The sequence below is a fragment of the Stegostoma tigrinum genome, chromosome 20 (assembly GCF_030684315.1).
Source record: "Stegostoma tigrinum isolate sSteTig4 chromosome 20, sSteTig4.hap1, whole genome shotgun sequence".
NCBI classification, from domain to species: domain Eukaryota; kingdom Metazoa; phylum Chordata; class Chondrichthyes; order Orectolobiformes; family Stegostomatidae; genus Stegostoma; species Stegostoma tigrinum.
Genome location: NC_081373.1, coordinates 7190030 through 7210699, shown reverse-complemented (window position 1 = coordinate 7210699; position 20670 = coordinate 7190030). Strand labels below are relative to the sequence as shown.

Sequence of the window (20670 nt, the reverse complement as noted above, 5' to 3'; positions counted from 1 at the left end):
GGAAAGAAAATGGCATTTCTGTGTCATGCCAAAGAAACCACAGAGCTTGCAAACAGCAACATAAAAAGACAAACACTTCAATTGATGTTCAATAATTCAGTTGTCTTATCAGCTCAGAACAAGAACAAGCTTACAAATAAACAAATGGATGATGGTATTACAATGACCTCATGATAATAAAAGTGCGTCACCGGACTCAATGCACTTACTTTGCTTTCTTCCCACACAATCTGCCAGACTTGCTGAAATTTTCCAGCAATTTTCATTTTTGTTTCATGATAAGAATCTGTTGAACAGTCTCCCATTGCAGCCTTTCTGAAATGTGGTATTACCCGTTTAAATGAACAAACTACCTGGTCTTTAAATAGCAACTTGCAGAATCTCTTGACGTCCGAAAGAGCTTCACCAGCAACTGGGTACTATTTAAAGTCCATATGCAGTTGTAATGTACTTTGGGCTGTCTCAAGAACGAGAAAGGTGATATAGAAATTCCAGACTGGGATCATGTGGCAAGAACCAGCTAAAACATCTAGTCTGGCTGAAGACAACTGTAAAGCCCTGCCTTGTTTCTCCAGGGCTCTGCAATTAGAGGTGAAAGGTTCATTGTGCCTTGACCTCTTATTAACTGTTTAACTATTCACAACAGGATATGGTTGCAGAGCTTTGAGCTATTAAAACTGGCTCTGAGCAATTACAATCACCCTACTTTGAGATTTCAGCACATTGGCAATGCATTTTCACACTAGTCTGGCACTGCCCAGGCATGATGTGCTTTTCAAGGAACGACAGACTTGCTGATCCAGGTCACAGACGTAGTCAGTGTAGCAGCTGCTGACAGCCACAGTATTTCGTGGATGCCCAGTTAGGAGCCAGGAGGTTTGTTCTTTTATCACAATTAGAACTATGGTAGTGTCAGAGGACAATGATGGATGCCCTTGTTGAGAAGAGGAACATGGAGTAGTGCAAGAGGGACTCGGAACAGTATGTGATAATCTAATCTGTAATACGGTACATAAGGAGATGGTAAAGTGCAGGTAGTTCTGTTATAACAGATGATGTTTTGTTAATGCAAATTGGCTGCAACACGACGGATGAATAGTGGACGCTGTTTGGATAACAAATTTTCTGCTGTACTGGTATAGCAATTTACATAGAATGCTATTTTCTATGACACAAGGTTACACCAGAATACAACTATTGCGCTGTAGGAGATCTACCTGCACATAATTCCCTCGGTTGATTCTCTCACTACTTCATGACTAATTGCGAGCTCAGGCCAGTAGCTACGTCTTTCAAACTCGACCAGCTCGATTAGCGGTGACGTTACCATGTCACCTTCAGAGATGGACACACAAGTGGGATATATGTGGCTGTAGGTAGGCAGGTACTCAGAAAGGAAATGTGGCTGCTCTCACAAAGAGCTCGAACAGTTCATCCACTCAACACCTTCCATCCCAACCTTAAGTTCACCTGGACCATCTCTGATACCTCTCTCTGTTTCCATCTCTGGCAACTACCTACAAACCGATATCCATTTCAAGCCCAATGACTCCCACAGCTACCTAGAATACACTTCCTCCCACCCACCTTCCTGGAAAAATGCCATTCCCTATTCCCATTCCTTTGCCTCTGCTACATCTGCCCCCAGGATGAGACATTCCACTCCGAACATCTCAGATGTTCTCGTTTTTCAAGGACCGCAACAGGGACTGCAGCCCAATGGTATCAATGAGGACTTCACAAGCTTCAAAATCTCCCCTCCCCCAACCGCATCCCAAAACCAGCCCAGCTTGTCCCCGCCTCCCTAACCTGTTCTTTCTTCTGCCTATCCCCTCCTCCCACCTCAAGCCCCACCCCCATCTCCTACCTATTAGCCACATCCCACCCCCTTGACCTGTCCATCTTCCATGGACTGACCTATCCCCTCCCTACCTCCCCACCTACACTCATCTTGACTGGCTCCATCCCTGCCTCTTTGATCTGTCTGTCTCCTCTCCGCCTATCTTCTATCTGTCTCCCCCTCTCTGCCTACTTATTTCAGAACCCCCTTCCTCTCCCCTATTTCTGAAGATGGGTCTAGACCTGAAACATCAGCTTTCCTGCTCCTCTGATGCTTCTTGGCCTGCAGTGTTCATCCAACTCTACACCTTGTTATCTAGGATATATGTGCCTGTGTTTGATGTAGGGCTGGGTGTAGAATCTGAAGCATATGAACTGATTTGCAATTCAGGAAATACTGGGGTTAAGTGAAATAAATCCATTAATAACTAAAGGTTATACAAGAGTACAAATGGATCAATGTTTTATTTATCATTAAACCCATTTGTTTACTCATAAGCAATCACATTACTATTTTAAACAGAAGTAGGCATTTAAATGAATTCCTGGCAATGTCACATACAGGCACAGAAATAAAACAGTGATAAACAAGTTGGTAAGCTCACTAATAGCAACCAACTATTAACAAAATAAGCCATTTAAAACATTTTTATCTTAATTCAGTTATCATAGAATCTAAGACAAGACCAAATGTTCACCTGAAATGCTTCCTAAATGCAAGCCACAACATAATTTACAATATGGTAAGGAATATATTTGATATTTTTGTTTGCATTCATGTTGCTAAGGAAAGAACTTATTGTTAATTTAATACACTTCTAATCCAACAGCCAAGGAACGACAATTCAACAATCACTCAAGTCAAACCTGCTTTTAAATTCAATCTTAATATACTATCTAATTCCAATGTTTAACTGCTTTCACAGTTACCATGACAACCAGAAGCAGTCAATTTAGAAGGATTTGGTAACATTAAAGTAACATGGACTGTACAATTAGTAACTCAGGCTTCTGTTCGTTTGTAGCAGATCATTGTACTGAGATGTGGACCACAACTTCAGGAGTGACGGTGCAGTATATTTTGACTCAGTTTGATTCACGTTGCTCCATAAGACTGGGTGTTTCAGTTTGTCAGCTTTCAAAGACTATTTCACTGCCAAAAAACCATTTAGGAAAAAGGTAGTGTATACCCTCGATTTCAGAACTGTGGAAGTAGTTGAGATGTCCCTTCAGCTCCATTCTGAAATTATGCCCAATTCTAAAATATATTTAAGTTGCATAAATCTAGTCATCTAGAAGTTACACCTCCTATAACAGATCAGAGGGAAGACAGCTTCGTAGATATGTAATTCATGACTCCTCAGTTATGCCTGATCATCATATGAGAGGCACATCTGAGCATCAGTAAACCAGAATCAGCAGATGGAAATCACTGCTGCACATAATTTAATGCTGATGGAACAGTGATATATTTCAAAGTCAGGATGGTGAGTGGCTTGGAGGGGAACTTGCAGAGGGTGGTGGTCCCTTCTCGATGGAAGTGGTTGTGGGTTTGGAAGGTGCTGTTGGAGGAGCTTCATAAATTTTTTGGTAATTTGGTATCACCATTGCATGTCAAGGGACAATGGTTAGTTTCTACTGCTGGAGATGATCCTTTCCTGACAATTGCACAGTACATGTTACTTTCCACTTTTCTGCCCAATTCTGAATTTTGATGTGGGCCACTTTAGTAAGAGGACTCGCGGATGGTGCTAAACATTACACAATCATTGGTGAACATTCCCGCTTCTGATCTTCTGATGGAAGGAAGATCATTGGTGAAGCAGCTGGGGATGGTTGGGCCTAGGACACTCCCCCGAGGTCCTCCTGCACAGAGGTCTTGGAACCGAGACGAGTGACCTCCAAGTCAACCACATTTAATAACATTAACTACATTTCACAGCATGAACTGCTGTCATGTTCAAAATTGCAAAGTAATTCAACCCCTCATGTAAAATGCCCATTGAATAGGATTAAGTTGATGAGGAGTCAGTACTTTAGGTTATAAACTAACATACTCTAATCTAAGTTTATAGAATAGAAGGAGGATGTGAGTTTGCTCGCTGAGCTGGAAGGTTAGTTTGCAGACGTTTCGTCATCGTTCTAGGTAACATCAGTGAGCCTCCGGTGAAGCACTGGGTGTATGTCCTGCTTTCTATTTATCTGTTTAGGTTTCCTTGGGTTGGTGATGTCATTTCCTGTTCTTTTTCTCAGAGGATGGTAGATGGGCTCCATATCACTGTGTTTGTTGATGGAATTCCGGTTGGAATGCCATGCTTCTAGGAATTCTCGTGCGTGTCTGTTTGGCTTGTCCTAGCATGAATGTTTTGTCCCAATCAAAGTGGTGTCCTTCCTCATCTGTATGTAAGGATACTGGTGATAGTGGATCATGTCTTTTTGCGGCTAGTTGATGTTCATGTATCCTGGTGGCTAGCCTTCTGCCTGTTTGTCACAGTTCCTGCAAGGTATTTTGTAAATGACGTTCGTTTTGCTTGTTGTCTGTATAGGTCTTTTAAGTTCTTTTAAGTTTTAAGCAAAACGAATGTCATTTACAAAATACCTTGCAAGAACTGTGACAAACACCACACTGGACAAACAGGCAGAAAGCTGGCCACCAGGATACATGAACATCAACCAGCCACAAAACGACATGACCCACTATCACCAGTATCCTTACATACAGATGAGGAAGGACACCACTTTGATTGGGACAACACATCCGTCCTAGGACAAGCCAAACAGACACGCACGAGAATTCCTAGAGGCATGGCATTCCAACCGGAACTCCATCAACAAACACATTGATTTGGAGCCCATCTACCATCCACTGAGAAAAAGAACAGGAAATGACATCAACGTAGGAAATGACATCACCAACCCAAGGAAACCTAAACAGATAAAAAGAAAGCGGGACATAACATCAGTGCTTCACCGGAGGCTCACTGATGATGTTACCCAGAATGGTGACAAAACGTCTGAAAACTAACCTTCCAGCTCAGTGAGCAAACTCACATCCAGAAACTCAACCTGAGCTACAAATCCTCTCAAAACTCGCTAATAGAGGGAGGAATTTTAGAGCAGTTCAAACCATCTTGATCACATGAACCACAGATGAAACTTTTCAGGCTTTAGTTATGCAGCTGAATAAATAACCTTACTATTGTTAACACAAATTATGCATCGAACTCCTGAGTAGTGAAATCCAAATTCATGCTTTTTTAAGACACCAAGGGCCAGCGACACTGCATCTTAATGGAACTTCCCAAGGATAATGGAAAATGGAAGCCAAAATCAAGTGATCAATATCCCCAATTTCCTTTTCTTTAGACTTTCAACAACACAATTAATAGAAACTTGCTTAAAATTTGACATTATTACTTCAGATTGGTAACCAGAGCAACAACTTGTAACAGTCATTGAGTACTGGGTTAACAATTTTATTAAACTGCTCCCAATTTGCAAGTTCTACAGGAGGAATGCTGCTATACCTGGCAATGAAGAAACAAAGTAGGTAGATTTGATCTGGTCCTGCCAGTAACATCATCAAACTCATTGTCAGTTTTATGAAGAATAACCATCGGATAACCAGATACACCCCAAATCTGTGGCACAGCGACAGGAAATAGAGGTTGTTTAGGTGTGGAGCAATATATGATGCACCTGAAAAAAAAGAAATGCTTCAACTTTTGTTGCGTTTTGTCACAGCCATGAAACACTCTTCCGTGCTTTCTTCTCCAACTAAAAAGAAATTCAAACTAGCACTGCTCTAATGACGGCTAGACAAGGAGTTAACTCTGATCATTAACTACTGAAACCCTCATCCATGCCTTTCTTACTTCGATTTCAATATTCTCATAGTTGGTGACTAATTTGACTTTGCAACCAGTCATCTTCACTGGATTCTGAAGAGCAGTCATACCAGACTCATTACATTAACTCCATACCGTGTTTCTTTCCCCATAGATTCTGCCCAGACCTGAAGAGTTCCTCCAACACTATGCATGCTTATTATCTTCGCTACACTATCACACCAAATAATATGTGAACGATTCATCTTGGGTACTAAATACCAAGCCAAGAAATAAACTAATTACAAATAAACTGTCATGTGGCATCTCTAATTCTTATACAGCCTTATCAGAGTTCATTTCAGACTTGCACAACTTGGGAGGAGAAATCACTGCTGAACCTATTGATTCTCTTTCATCTGTGATCACAGGCACAGTGCTTACCTAGGAGAAAGGATCCTGTGGAGAGTGAAATCTTGTCTGAAAGAAGGTGCTCCATAAACAATGGAAAGAAATTACTGTTGAAGTGGCAGTGAAATACCTTTCAAGAAAAAGGTGGCATTTAACAATGTGTTAAATCAGCTAATCTCAGAGAAACACGTGACTTCAGTGCAGATCATGCAATCAAATTTCAGCCATTTTCATATTTGTCCCCATTGAAATACTAAAATTTAAAAAAAACTGCAGGTGTGGCAGATCTGAAAAGAAAGCAGAAATTGCTGGTGAAACTCAATAAGCCTGGCAGCATCTGTTGGGAGAAAACAAAACCAACGGTTTCAGTCTGGTGACTAACGTACTGTTGTAACAATGATTATGTCTATAATACCCTCCTCTTTTCCAGTAAGTTTTCCAATGCCTCTGATAAGGTAAAAGTCCTACTGGACCATAGCGCTACTCTCTTGTTAGAGAGAGACAAAACTGGTGGTGGTTTAACCTGGGAATCGACACATCTCAGGTGAGGTGAGAGGTTGAGAAGAGGAGCCCTTCAAGGCAACCTCAGCTGGTGCAGGAACTGAACCCAGACATTTGTGCGCAGAAAACGAACTAACAGACCCCAACTGATGGCAGCAATTCACAAACAATGAGGAACACCACACAGTTCCTTCATCATGCTGTGCACTTAAATTATTTTGTACCTTGTACTATTCTTGGCCAGGCTCCCCTGGCCCACCCTCCAAGTCTGCAGTTCATAAAAATTCAGCCACATATATCCAATGCCCCACACCACATCTCACACGTACTTGTCGATCTACAATTGGCCTCATCAATTTTTTAAAATTTAAACTTCACAGCTCCTCATCCTTGTTCCTTTAAGATAAAGATTTATCCTTATATAACTTCCAATCCTCCTCTGTACATCAGCTCTGCTCTGTTGCAGATCAGCTTCTTCCTTTGCCTGATCATCAGCTGTTCCTACAGCTTTCTACATCCAAAGACTTGGAAGTCCTTTAGGAGACTTGCATGGAGCCACTTTCCCTGAAAATCTTGCACTGCCCAAATCCTGGATTTCTTTCTCACTGCGTGGAGTTTGCACATTCTCCCCGAGTCTGCATGCATTTTCTCCAGGTGCTCCGGTTTCCTCCCACAGTCCAAAGACGTGCAGGCTAGGTGGATCGACCATGCTAAATTGCCCGCAGTGTTCGGGGTGTGAGAGTTATAGGGGCGTGGGTCTGGGTGGGATGGACTTGGTGGGCCGAAGGGCCTGTTTCCACACTGTAGGGAATCTAATCTAAGCTAACCAAAGGCGGCAACAATAGTAAGTATCAGTCAAAATGTTCTCTTGCTGAAAGAACAAATTGCTGGAGAAACTCAGCAGGTCTGGCAACATCTGTGGGGAGAAGAGAAAATTAACATTTCAAGTTCGGTGATTTATCTGAATTCCTGATTTCTGATGAAGAATCACTGATTTCTGTTTTTGTTTCAGATCTCCAGCATCCACAGTTTTTTGTTTTATTATGTTTTCCAGTAAATTGCTTTTAAAATTACAAACACCTTCCTTTAACGCAGTTTTGTTTGGTTTATAACAGAATATTTGCCCATTTTTACTCTGTTTAAAAAAAATGGCCTTCACAAATTATTGTTGCTGCGCACTTGAAAGTATCCTTTCTGTAATCTTCAGTGGTTTAAAGATCATTAGCCAATTTTCTCTGCCAAACCCCAAATCTTTAAAAGAAATAAAGTTCTGGCCTTACCTGCACCAAGTTCATGGTCACAAACCAAGCAAAGTTCCGATGTCTAGAAAGTTGTTTCAGGTATTCTGCCAGTGTCAGTTCCTGAGTATGAGATGTTTGACTAATGTATAATCTGTGCAGAATCCAGAATACAGGGTAGTATTAGGAAAGTCACTGATAATTAATTTGATGCCAATACAAAATGTGGATGTTTAAAACTCTTCATGGCCTTTATCCTCCCATCTCTATTGCAAGTCATAAACACTACAATAGGCAAGAGTTTGAACAAATCACTGCTTTAAATAAAAATTGTGGGAGAGTTGCATTGCAATCAAAGTACTATTTTTAAATGGATTATTGCACTTTAACAATGATAAAGATTTGATCAGCCCCAAACTTTATCATGTTTTAGAAAAGGAAAGATTATTTCATTGGATGCAGTTCAGAGAAAGAACACAAGCAAGGTTACCAAGCGGTACAGCAGCAGGTAGATGTAGGAAGACAGTGTGGTTACCCATCAATTGTTGGGGTGAGTACACTCAGTCATTTAGAGATTCCCACTTGTGAATTTTACTCAAGTCACTTCATTTCTGTGGCAGAGATGAAAATGTGATTGCAGAGATTCAAGCAGAGATTTGAAAGGCAACAAGATATAGATTTGGAAAATGACAGCGTCTGCAAGGACTGAAAAAGACTGAAAAGTTAAAAATCCATCTGCATGGCTACCTTCATAACCATTTGTTGTTTGGTCCCTGGCAAGCATCAGCTCAGCAAACCTCTTACATGTGTAAACAATCAAAATGACAACTTTCTTCAGGGTAATTGCAACAAATTTAAAATAGACGAGTTAGAAATAAAGCTAGGTCCAGGTACAGTGAATCCTGCACAAAACATACTCACTCTCAACAAAGTCTACGGCCCTATAATCAGGCAATGTATGACACAATAATCTGTAGCAAAATAAACTGCAGCTGAATCTAATCTCTGTTGTACTGGTGGTGCCTGCTCAATTCAGGAATATATCCTTCGCACATTTTCAAATTATGCTCCATTTCCAGTTCACTGTTTTAAGCTCCCCAGTTGGCACGGTACAAGTGGAATCCATCTCACTCAGATTATTAGTGCAAAATAAGTGAATTACTAGCCTTGTAACGTATGTTACCCAGCACATCTGGTGAGTATTCGAGGTCAAAGTACCGGTGGGGTTAGAAATCCTTCAGAGGCAGGCAACACCTCACATATAGGCTATTTATTAGATTTCAAGTATTAAATATTTACACCATAAAGGTGCTTTCAATGTCTGAAATCTTAACTAGATTAAACCAAATACAAAATATTAAAGAGTCAGCGTCCAGGAAGGTGGCCATTTGAACACTATCTCCATCAGATAAGTAGCCATCCAGCCATATTCCACTTGAGTAGTCTCTCACATATACACTTTGAAGTGCCATAACCCAAGCACCTTTTAAACGTTGAGGGTTTCTGCATCTACCATCTTTTCAACAAATTGAATTCCAAATCTCTACCATCCTCTGGGATTCTCATCAAGCCCTCTCCAAAGTTGCTCCCCAAATACATGTTCCTTGGTTATTAGCCCTTGGACCAAGAGGAATGTAGCCTTGTATCCACTCTCCCTAACCCCTACAATTTTATATATAAACAGTCTCCACTGTTTCAAGGAAAACATCACTAGCCAATCCAATTGTCCCTCATAACCAGAGCTCTCCATTCCAGGCAACATCCTCAAAGAACTTTGCTGAATGCTCTTCAGTGTGGCGACCAGAACTGCATAGAGAACTCCAGCTGTGGCCTGCAGTGCTTTATATTGAAACAATTTAGATTTCAAAATCTTTTCAATTTTCTAATCATTCCTGCCACCATTCGTCACATCAAACTAACCTGCACCTCAAAAGGCTGTTAAAAAAAATGCACAATCCAAGTGAGTGAGAATTGTCAGGAATTCCTGGGAGCATATGGCTCAAAGTCAGATGTGCCACTCCCATGAACTGATCACTGGAAGCTCTGGTGCAGGAGAGTATTCCCAAATCCTATATCCTACACCACAGCTAATAAAGACAAGTATTCCCAAAGTCCTCTTCATGAGCCTCATGTATGATGCCGCCTTCAGGAATGTGCAGGCATGTATTAAAAGGCCCTCTTTTCCTGCACATTTATCATATCCTACTATTTATTGTGCACACCCTCGACATGTTAGCTCTTATGAATGGGAAGGCACTCCACATGAAAGGGGGAGATGATGGCCTAGTGGTAATATTGATAACTATTACTCAAGAGAGTCAGATAATGTTCCGTGGACCCATGTTCAATTCCTTCCAGGGCAGATGGCGAAGTTTGTATTCAAAACAAAACAAAAAAGAAAAATCTGGAATTAAGAGTCCAATGATGCCCATGAAATCATTGTCAATTGTTAGCGGGGGAAAAAGAAATCCCCATCTAGTTCACTAATGTCCTTGAGGGAAGGAAACTGCCATCCTTACCTGGTCTGGCCTACATCCGACTCCAGACCCACAGCAATGTGGTTGACTCTTAACTGCCCTCTAGGCAATTAGGGATGGGCAGTAAACACTGGCCTAGCCAGTGATGCCCATATCCCACAACTGAAGGAAAATATGCTTTTCCACTTCTAAAACGGGTGTCTGATATAATAGGCAATGAGTACACCCCTTTGTCATTCAAGGTTAAAACATGCTTACAATCACATTTCCAGTGAATACTATCATCCATATACAGTGGCACGGTGACTCAGTGGTTAGCATTACTGCCTCAACACCAGGGACCCAAGTTCGATTCCACTCTTGGGCTACTGTCTGTGTGGAGTTTGCATGTTCTTCCCGTGTCTGTGTGGGTTTTTTCCAGGCACTCCAGTTTCCCCCCACAGTCCAAAGGTGTGCAGGTTAGGTGGACTAGCCATGCTAAATTGCCCGTTGTGTCCAGGGATGTGCAGGCTAGGTGGATTAGCCATGGGAAATGTAGGGTTATAGGGATAGGGTGGGGTGAGGGTGGTTCTGGGTGGGATGTTCTTTATCAGGTCAGTGTGGACTTGATGGGGCAAATGGCCTGTGTCCACACTTCAGGGATTCTATGAAAGCCTGGACTAAACACAAGTTAGCCCCATTAAAAGGAACTCCGAGCTAATACTTCAATTCTATGCAGGGTTCTATGCATTCTGACTCAACACTTACAGAAATGGTACAGGTAAATCCAAAATTAGTCAATATTTACACATTTTTCAGAGTGGGGAAAGAAGCTCTGAAAGTCTTTTCATGACCGGTTGTCACCAGATACCATTGCACAAACTAACTCAGGTTCTTGAACCCACACTTCAACACAGGTGAATGCAGACCCAGGGGGTCTTGCACTGGATCAATGCAAGAACAAGGTAAAGAAGAGAGAAAAAGAACTTGTTACCGAAAGCCATTCCAGGCAGAGTACAGGCTATTCAGCAACATAAAGCAGCAAATAACTGAACCTGTTTGCATGGTGAGAAAGGTGTGTGTTGGAAAAAAGGGAATAAATAAATAAATACTCACTCCTCTAGAACGGAAGCCTCCTCGTATTTGACTTTGAGCTCCAACTGAAAGCGCTGTCTGAGTATCCAGGTGCAGAAACTAAAGCCTAGAGTTGAAAAGGCAGCCAATGCTACACAGAAGAGTCTAAATGAGAGAAAGTTTTCCTTGTTCCAGACTGCATAGGACATAAACACAGACAAAGAGCCAAGTGCGCTAAAAAGGGAACAGTAAAAATTCAGTCTAGTCCTGTCCTTTTCCGATACTGCCAGGTCTGCCAGTAAGGCATTATGATTAAGGTCCACCAGGGTGAGGAATCCATCATACAGACAAAGGCAGATGAGAAACTGTACTCCTGGGCGGGCCCAAACCACCCAGAAAGAGAGGAATGATAAAGCAAACAGAGGACCATTTCGCATTAATGCCTTCAGTCGTTTCAATACCACTTCTGGAGTCGGGATCGCAGCACCTGATCTGCAAGAAAGCATTGAAGTATATTAAATACAAGTGGATGCTGTGCAAAACTACACAATCTATTAACAAAACTGTCTGGTTCTCCTTTTGGTTACTGCATGACTAGCAATTAATAACATCAAGGTCATTTTTAATGGGGCACTGTAGACCAGGTTTGTCTCTGATTTAGGACTGGTTTTCAATAGTTATACTCACACTCAAAACTAGAGGTGCTTAAATATTATAAATACTTCAAATTTATATTATCACACAAACATAAACATTCTACAAATATACAAAAACATTTAGCGTAGAATGTCAATATTTAATTTTACCATGGAGTTAATCAGGACCAGTCTTGTGATTATTTTGACACAATGGATAACAACTGCCCAGAGAATTGAAGCTGACCTTAAAAGAGCTCCCAGCATTATTGAACAAAATGTATTCATTTAACTTTTAAAACATGCAAGTGATGGGAAGGAACAAACATCCCATCTAAGCATGGTTAGCCTTCAAAATAAAAACCCCAAACACTTGAAACTGCTTGCTCAAGCCATTTAAACTCACTCACTTTGTCCAGAAACTTCCAAAATAAAATTTGATTAATTCAGTTAACTCTTCTTTCTTCGACACAATTGTGTATTAAGTTTTTTAGAATGACACAAGTAGAGAGGTTCTGCCTTTGTAACTCAGAACTGGGTTGTAATTGTTGTGACCTCTCCACTCCCCTTTTAGGTCGCACAAGGTCAGAGACCATTCTCTGTTCGATACAGAAGATTGTTGATTTTTGCCAAGACTCTTAATTTTACACGGTAAAACTTCTGTACAATAGCCTCAGACTGCCCATTTTAGGTAGCAAAGTCTGACTTTTCTGAACTCTGGGAGCATGGCAAAAATCAGAGAGTGAAGGATGTGCAATTGGAGAAACTGCACGTAAACCTGTATGCTTTCCTCTCAGTGGTCCATAACACCATTAAAATTGGAACAGGAATAGGCCATTCAGCCCAGTGAGCCTGTTCCACCATTCAATAGGATCATGGCTTATCTGACATTCCTCATGTCCACTTTCCTGCCCTTTTCACCAATTCGGCAACTGATCATAAATCTCAGTCTTAAATATACATAAGGACTCTGCCCACGGCTCTCTCTGGCACAGAGTTGGAAAGACACTCAACCCTCAGAAGAAATTCCTCCTCACTGCAGTTTAAATTGAGGCCCCTTTTTCCAAGGCTACAGCCTCTGGTCCTAGACTCTCAGCCTTGTCAAGCCCCTTAAGAATCCTGTATGTTTCAATGAAATCACCTCATTTTAAAAAAAAAACTTCAGTGAGTACAGTCCCAAACTGTTTAATGTTTGCTCATAAGACAACCCATCCATATCGGGGATCATCCCTCTGAATTCCCTGAACTGTCTCTGATGAAATGGGATAGTGAACGGAAGTACAAATATTTGGTTTGAATCACATTGGGCACTTTGTCTGATGCAATAAGGAGAGTGATGGTAAATATTAGTACTCTATCAAAGTCAAATAAAACACCTTTAAAAAGTTACAAGTATTTGCTCCACATAAAACAAGGAACAAGGAAAAGCTTTCAGCTGCTGTTTTTCTTAACTTCACTAATTTTTCACTGTTTCCAATCTATTTTGCTGTGAATTTATTTTCTATATTTTGCACATTTTTATTCTTGTCTATTAGTAATTCTTTATTTCAGCTCAATAACATTCTTGAAATACAGTCACAAGTTTACGGCATGAAGTGCTTAGACTTTCCTGGAATATACAGGCTACTCACCATTAAAACCAGCTGAGCCATTTTACAGAGGCTGCAAATTCACTAGAAATTCAAATAGATATTATAACAAAGTTGCTGTGCCCTAAGGAACCTGCAATGCTGAGCTATTACAACAGGCCATCAATCAACATTATGAACTAAATTATGAATAAAGCAGGATATAATATGAAAAATGCATTCAATCTTATTGGTAATAAATCATTAAATGCACTCGGGCTGGAAGAACAGGGCCAAAATAACAGCAATAACAAAAATGCAGTAGCCACTGGACAGTTTTGAATTTGGACATTTCTGTGGATGACTGTGCTGAAATGAAGGAAGGATGAAATTCACAACATTTATTATAAAAATCCATGTGCTCCTGACATGCAGGAAAACACAAGCAGTTTTACTTCAGAAAATATTACTTTTGAGTTTGATACCATATCAATAACTTTCATAGATTTTACTGAAGGCAACAGCTTGTATTTTTTATTTACAAGTTTGCTATGCCTTGCAAAGATAAATGTTTAATAGTGGGTTGTCAATGCTACAATAGACGAAGTAACTGAACTCAAAGCAACGTTTTCATGAGAGGCACTGTGCAAAACAGTTCAGTGATTTTGATTAGGTGAATCCAGTTTTAAATCTGGATTTTTCACAAGCTCTCATTAAAGAGAATGACCATATTACTTACTGCTGTGTGCTCAGAAATGAGCGGTCACTAAGCCACCCAAACAGTGGATCATTAAGACTGTTCCATAGGAGAAAAATGGTCTGAAAGAAAAGAAAATGAACACTAAGCTGAAGAAAACAAGGAAGCAGAAACTCATTGGACACAAGAGTGCAAGAGTCAACCTAGATAAGGTAAAACGATGAGTACTTCAGAACCTGACGAGTGATAACTAACGTGGAAAATATCCTCAAATCATTGTTTTACACCAACAGTTAAAATGACTGTCATATGTTAACATACCCTTGTCATCCACAAAATTTTGTTTCATTATCTCAGAGGTCATTTAAAGGATGCAGCTGACAAAGTGTGATATCTTAAGTGATTCATTTGCACCATAGAGTGTGTTAAGGAGCGCATTACAGATGTACCTCTGATATACATCAATAGCCTATTGTTGAGTATAGCATCCAGTGTTTCTGGAATAGACAGTGAACACTGGGAACCATAGCAGATTTCATGAGGACACAGTGGTTGATGAAAAAAGATGTGGTAGCTGATACTTAACAGAACATTAGAAAACACAGAAAATAGGAGCAGGAATAGGCCATTCAACCGCTGAGCTTGCTCCAGAATTCAACAAAATCATGGCTGATTGACCGTCTTCAAGGAGATAAACATAGACAATATTTTGACTTCAAGCAACATTTGTGGAGATTGTAAAGTGCGTTTTTTTTCCTTTATTCATTAATGACATGAGGGCGTCGCTGGCTTGGCAGCATTTATTATCCATCTCTGCAGTTATGAGTCAACCACATTCCTGTGGGTCCGGAGTCACATGTGGGCCAGACAGCTAAGGATGGCAGTTTCCTTCCCTAAAAGGACATTAGTGAACCAGTTGGGTTTTTCTGACAATCAACAATGGATTCACGGTTATCGTTACATTCTTAATTCCAGATATTTTATTGAATTTAAATTCCACCATCTGCCATAGCGGGATTTGAACCCAGGTCCCCAGAATGTTATCTGGGTCTCTGCTTTAACAGTCCAGTGATCATAGCACCAGGCCATCACCTCCCACTAATTACAAGTACCCGCAAAAATGAGCCAAGGAAACAAACTATTTAGCTCAATTTCAAATGGAGTATGGATGGAGACACCTCGGGCTTCCTATACGCAAGTCTTTGAAGGTGGTAAGGCAAATTTCCAGATTCATTTTCATCTATTCCTGCCCTTTTGCGTCTTGGCAGCAGTACTGTTCAAGCTGGTCGAGTCCTGAAGGACAGTTGCTAAACTGGGCCTGCATCAAGTGGTGAGGGAATGAACAAGAGGGAAAAATATACTCTGCCTAGCTTCACAGGAGAGAACCTAAATAATTATTCTTGTTCAGAAATAAAATAAAAACATTTAACAGAACCAAATGGGACAAAAATAAATCCCTCTATTTTTAAAACTTTCCTGGGTAGCTATAAGATTTAAAAAAGCAAATGCTTCACAGCTAACGAATCGGATTAATAATGAATTTATGTTGCTGACCTGCACAGGCTTTCCTGACATTTTGGAGATTAAATTGAAAAGGCAGAGTCACATGCTAAAAATGTGGATATAGTCAAAGAAGCAAACCATTCCTTGGGTAGCTCAAAGTGAGTGGTGTGGACAGAAGCACGTCACTGAGCAGACAGATTCTCAAGAGTTATTGTACATTTTGTTCTGTACAAGCAAGTCCTTAAGGTTGTGGTTCAATGACTCATGTTTTAACAGGACCGTGCTGGCAGACACAAATCTATCTGCATTTAGGGCCTTTAGAAACATAATATGGAAAAGAATGAGTGCACTTCAATATGAAAAGGTAAAAATTGCTACTGTTCTAAAGGACCTCAGGGCTGGTCCTCTCACTAGAGACACAACTGGTGGTGGATTAACCTGATGGTCCACCACTCCTCAGGCATGGGGAGAGGGTGAGGAGGGTCATTCACATTAACATTAGCCAGTGCGGGCATTGAACATGTACACTGCAGTGCAGAGTGCTGCCAAACTAGCCATCCACTCAACTGAGCTAACAATGAGAAATACATAAAAAAAAAAGAATAATAACCACTATTGCCCTACCCACGATTACCCCAACCATTTTTGTTCAGATGCATCAACGGTAACCTGTAAAGAGCAAATGTTCAATTCATAACCACTCTTTGGAGTTGCAACATGTTGAGACTGCACAGAACGCTGGTGAAACCTCTACAGGAGTAGAGCGCGCTATTCTAGTCACCTTGCTATAGGATGGGTATTATTAACACTATATCATTATTATTATTATTATTATTATTATTATAATAATGGACAAGGAAACCTTCTGCTAATTATCACATACCGTCCTCCCTCAGCTAATAAATCAGTACTCCTCAATGCTGAACAACACTTAGAAGCATAGAGGATGGCAAGGGCACAGAATGCACTCTGGGTGAGGGATTTCAATGTCCCACCAGCAAGAGTGGCTCAGCAGCAGCACTTCTGATCGAGCTGGTTGGGTCCTAAAGGACAGTTGCTAGACTGGGTCTGGAGCAAGTGATGAGGGACTCAACAAGAGGGTAAAATATACTTGATCTCATCGTTACAGGTCTGCCAGATGCAGATATATCTGCCCATGACAGTATCAGTAAGGGCGACCACCACACAGTCCTGGTGGAAACAAAGTCCCATTTTGACATTGAGAATAATCTCCATGTGCTGTGTGGCACTGTGCTAATTAGGACAGACTTTGCACAGATCTAGCAACTCAAAACTGGGTATCCATGAGGTGCTGTGGGCCATGAGCAGCAGAATTGTACTCCAACACAATCTGTAATCTCACAGCCAGACATATCCCCCACTCAGCCATTACCATCAAGCCAAGGGATCAACCCTGGTTCAATGGACAGTGCAGGGGGCACGCCAGGAACAGCACCACACATACTTGAAGATGAGGTGTCAACCTGGTGAAGCTACTAAACTGAACAACACTTAGAAGCATCGAGGATGGCAAGGGCACAGAATGCACTCTGGGTGAGGGATTTCAATGTCCACCAGCATAACAGAGAGAGAGCGAGCGGCGAGCGCGCGCGCGAGAGAGAGAGCGAGGCTGCGAGCGCGAGCGCGCGAGGAGAGAGAGCGAGCGCGAGCCGCTGCGCGCTGCGGAGAGAGAGAGCGAGCGCGCGCGAGAGAGAGAGCGAGCGCGCGCGAGAGAGAGAGCGCGCGCGAGCGAGAGAGAGAGCTGCGCGCGGAGCGAGAGAGAGAGCGCGCGCGAGCGAGAGAGGAGAGCGCGCGCGAGCGAGAGAGAGAGCGCGCGCGAGCGAGAGAGAGAGCGCGCGCGAGCGAGAGAGAGAGCGCGCGCGAGAGAGAGAGAGCGCGCGGAGAGAGAGAGAGCGCGCGCGAGAGAGAGAGAGAGCGCGCGCGAGAGAGAGAGAGCGCGCGCGCGCGAGAGAGAGAGAGCGCGCGCGCGAGAGAGAGAGAGCGCGCGCGCGAGAGAGAGAGAGCGCGCGCGCGAGAGAGAGAGAGCGCGCGCGAGAGAGAGAGCGAGCGCGCGCCGAGAGAGAGAGCGAGCGCGGAGCGCGCGCGAGAGAGAGAGCGAGCGCGAGCGCGCGCGAGAGAGAGAGCGAGCGCGAGCGCGCGCGAGAGAGAGAGAGAGCGCGAGCTGCGCGCGAGAGAGAGAGCGAGCGCGAGCGCGCGCGCGAGAGAGAGAGCGAGCGCGAGCGCTGCGCGCGAGAGAGAGAGCGCGCGCGCGCGCGAGAGAGAGAGCGCGCGCGCGCGAGAGAGAGAGCGCGCGCGCGCGAGAGAGAGAGCGCGCGCGCGCGAGGAGAGAGAGCGCGCGCGAGAGAGAGAGAGAGCGCGCGCGAGAGAGAGAGAGCGCGCGCGAGAGAGAGAGAGCGCGCGCGAGAGAGAGAGAGCGCGCGCGAGAGAGAGAGAGCGCGCGCGAGAGAGAGAGCGCGCGCGCGAGAGAGAGAGCGCGCGCGCGAGAGAGAGAGAGCGCGCGCGAGAGAGAGAGAGCGCGCGCGAGAGAGAGAGAGCGCGCGCGAGAGAGAGCGCGCGCGAGAGAGAGAGCGAGCGCGAGCGCGCGCGGAGAGAGAGAGAGAGCGCGAGCGCGCGCGAGAGAGAGAGCGAGCGCGAGCGCGCGCGAGAGAGAGAGCGAGCGCGAGCGCGCGCGCGAGAGAGAGAGCGAGCGCGAGCGCGCGCGAGAGAGAGAGCGAGCGCGAGCGCGCGCGAGAGAGAGAGCGAGCGCGAGCGCGCGCGAGAGAGAGAGAGCGAGCGCGAGCGCGCGCGAGAGAGAGAGCGAGCGCGAGCGCGCGCGAGAGAGAGAGCGAGCGCGAGCGCGCGCGCGCGAGAGAGAGCGAGCGCGAGCGCGCGCGCGAGAGAGAGCGAGCGAGCGAGAGCGCGAGAGAGAGAGCGCGCGAGAGCGCGAGCGCGAGAGAGAGAGCGCGCGAGCGCGAGCGCGAGAGAGAGAGCGCGCGAGCGCGAGCGCGCGCTGAGAGAGAGAGAGCGCGAGCGCGCGCGAGAGAGAGAGAGCGCGAGCGCGCGCGGAGAGAGAGAGAGCGCGAGCGAGGAGAGAGCGCGAGCGCGCGCGAGAGAGAGAGAGCGCGAGCGCGCGCGAGAGAGAGAGAGCGCGAGCGCGCGCGAGGAGAGAGAGAGCGCGAGCGCGCTGCGAGAGAGAGACGAGCGCGAGCGCGCGCGAGAGAGAGAGAGCGCGAGCGCGCGCGAGAGAGAGAGAGCGCGAGCGCGCGCGAGAGAGAGAGAGCGCGAGCGCGCGCGAGAGAGAGAGAGAGCGCGAGCGCGCGCGAGAGAGAGAGAGAGCGCGAGCGCGCGCGAGAGAGAGAGAGCGCGAGCGCGCGCGAGAGAGAGAGAGAGAGCGCGAGCGCGCGCGAGAGAGAGAGAGAGAGCGCGAGCTGCGGCGCGAGAGAGAGAGAGAGCGCGAGCGCGCGCGAGAGAGAGAGCGAGCGCGAGCGCGCGCGAGAGAGAGAGCGAGCGCGAGCGCGCGCGAGAGAGAGAGCGAGCGCGAGGCGCGCGCGAGAGAGAGAGCGAGCGCGAGCGCGCGCGAGAGAGAGAGCGAGCGCGAGCGCGCGCGAGAGAGAGAGCGAGCGCGAGCGGCGCGCGCGAGAGAGAGCGAGCGCGAGCGCGCGCGAGAGAGAGAGCGAGCGCGAGCGCGCGCGAGAGAGAGAGCGAGCGCGAGCGGCGCGCGAGAGAGAGAGAGAGCGCGAGCGCGCGCGAGAGAGAGAGAGAGCGCGAGCGCGCGCGAGAGAGAGAGAGCGCGAGCGCGCGCGAGAGAGAGAGAGAGCGCGAGCGCGCGCGAGAGAGAGAGAGAGCGCGAGCGCGCGCGAGAGAGAGAGAGCGCGAGCGAGAGAGAGAGCGCGAGCGCGCGCTGCGCGCGCGCGCGAGAGAGAGAGCGCGAGCGCGCGCGAGAGAGAGAGAGAGCGCGAGCGCGCGCGAGAGAGAGAGAGCGCGCGCGAGAGAGAGAGAGCGCGCGCGAGAGAGAGCGCGCGCGAGAGAGAGAGCGAGCGCGAGCGCGCGCGAGAGAGAGAGAGAGCGCGAGCGCGCGCGAGAGAGAGAGCGAGCGCGAGCGCGCGCGAGAGAGAGAGCGAGCGCAGCGAGCGCGCGAGAGAGAGAGAGCGCGAGCGCGCGCGAGAGAGAGAGAGAGCGCGCGCGCGAGAGAGAGAGAGCGCGCGCGAGAGAGAGCGCGCGCGAGAGAGAGAGCGAGCGCGAGCGCGCGCGAGAGAGAGAGAGAGAGCGCGAGCGCGCGCGAGAGAGAGAGCGAGCGCGAGCGCTGCGCGAGAGAGAGAGCGAGCGCGAGCGCGCGCGAGAGAGAGAGCGAGCGCGAGCGCGCGCGAGAGAGAGAGCGAGCGCGAGCGCGCGCGAGAGAGAGAGCGAGCGCGAGCGCGCGCGAGAGAGAGAGCGAGCGCGAGCGCGCGCGCGAGAGAGAGCGAGCGCGAGCGCGCGCGCGAGAGAGAGCGAGCGCGAGCGCGCGCGCGAGAGAGAGCGAGCGCGAGCGCTGCGCGCGCGAGAGAGAGCGAGCGAGCGAGAGCGCGAGAGAGAGAGCGCGCGAGCGCGAGCGCGAGAGAGAGAGCGCGCGAGCGCGAGCGCGAGAGAGAGAGCGCGCGAGCGCGAGCGCGAGCGCGAGAGAGAGAGAGAGCGCGAGCGCGCGCGAGAGAGAGAGAGCGCGAGCGCGCGCGAGAGAGAGAGAGCGCGAGCGCGCGCGAGAGAGAGAGAGCGCGAGCGCGCGCGAGAGAGAGAGAGCGCGAGCGCGCGCGAGAGAGAGAGAGCGCGAGCGCGCGCGAGAGAGAGAGAGCGCGAGCGCGCGCGAGAGAGAGAGAGCGCGAGCGCGCGCGAGAGAGAGAGAGCGCGAGCGCGCGCGAGGAGAGAGAGAGCGCGAGCGCGCGCGAGA

General features: G+C 46.2%; 1 protein-coding gene across 2 annotated transcripts in view; it reads right to left on the bottom strand.

Moving 5' to 3' along the window:
• The window catches only part of mfsd13a (major facilitator superfamily domain containing 13A), a 50524-nt gene that overhangs the window by 7576 nt on the left and 22278 nt on the right, over positions 1-20670 (bottom strand). For both annotated transcript variants that reach the window (XM_059652959.1, XM_048551205.2), the window contains 5 exons: positions 14289-14368; positions 11389-11838; positions 7859-7970; positions 6111-6207; positions 5367-5538 (listed from right to left, as the gene is read on the bottom strand). In XM_059652959.1, coding sequence (XP_059508942.1) covers positions 5367-5538; positions 6111-6207; positions 7859-7970; positions 11389-11838; positions 14289-14368 — 911 coding nt within the window. The remainder of the gene's footprint in view (positions 1-5366; positions 5539-6110; positions 6208-7858; positions 7971-11388; positions 11839-14288; positions 14369-20670) is intronic.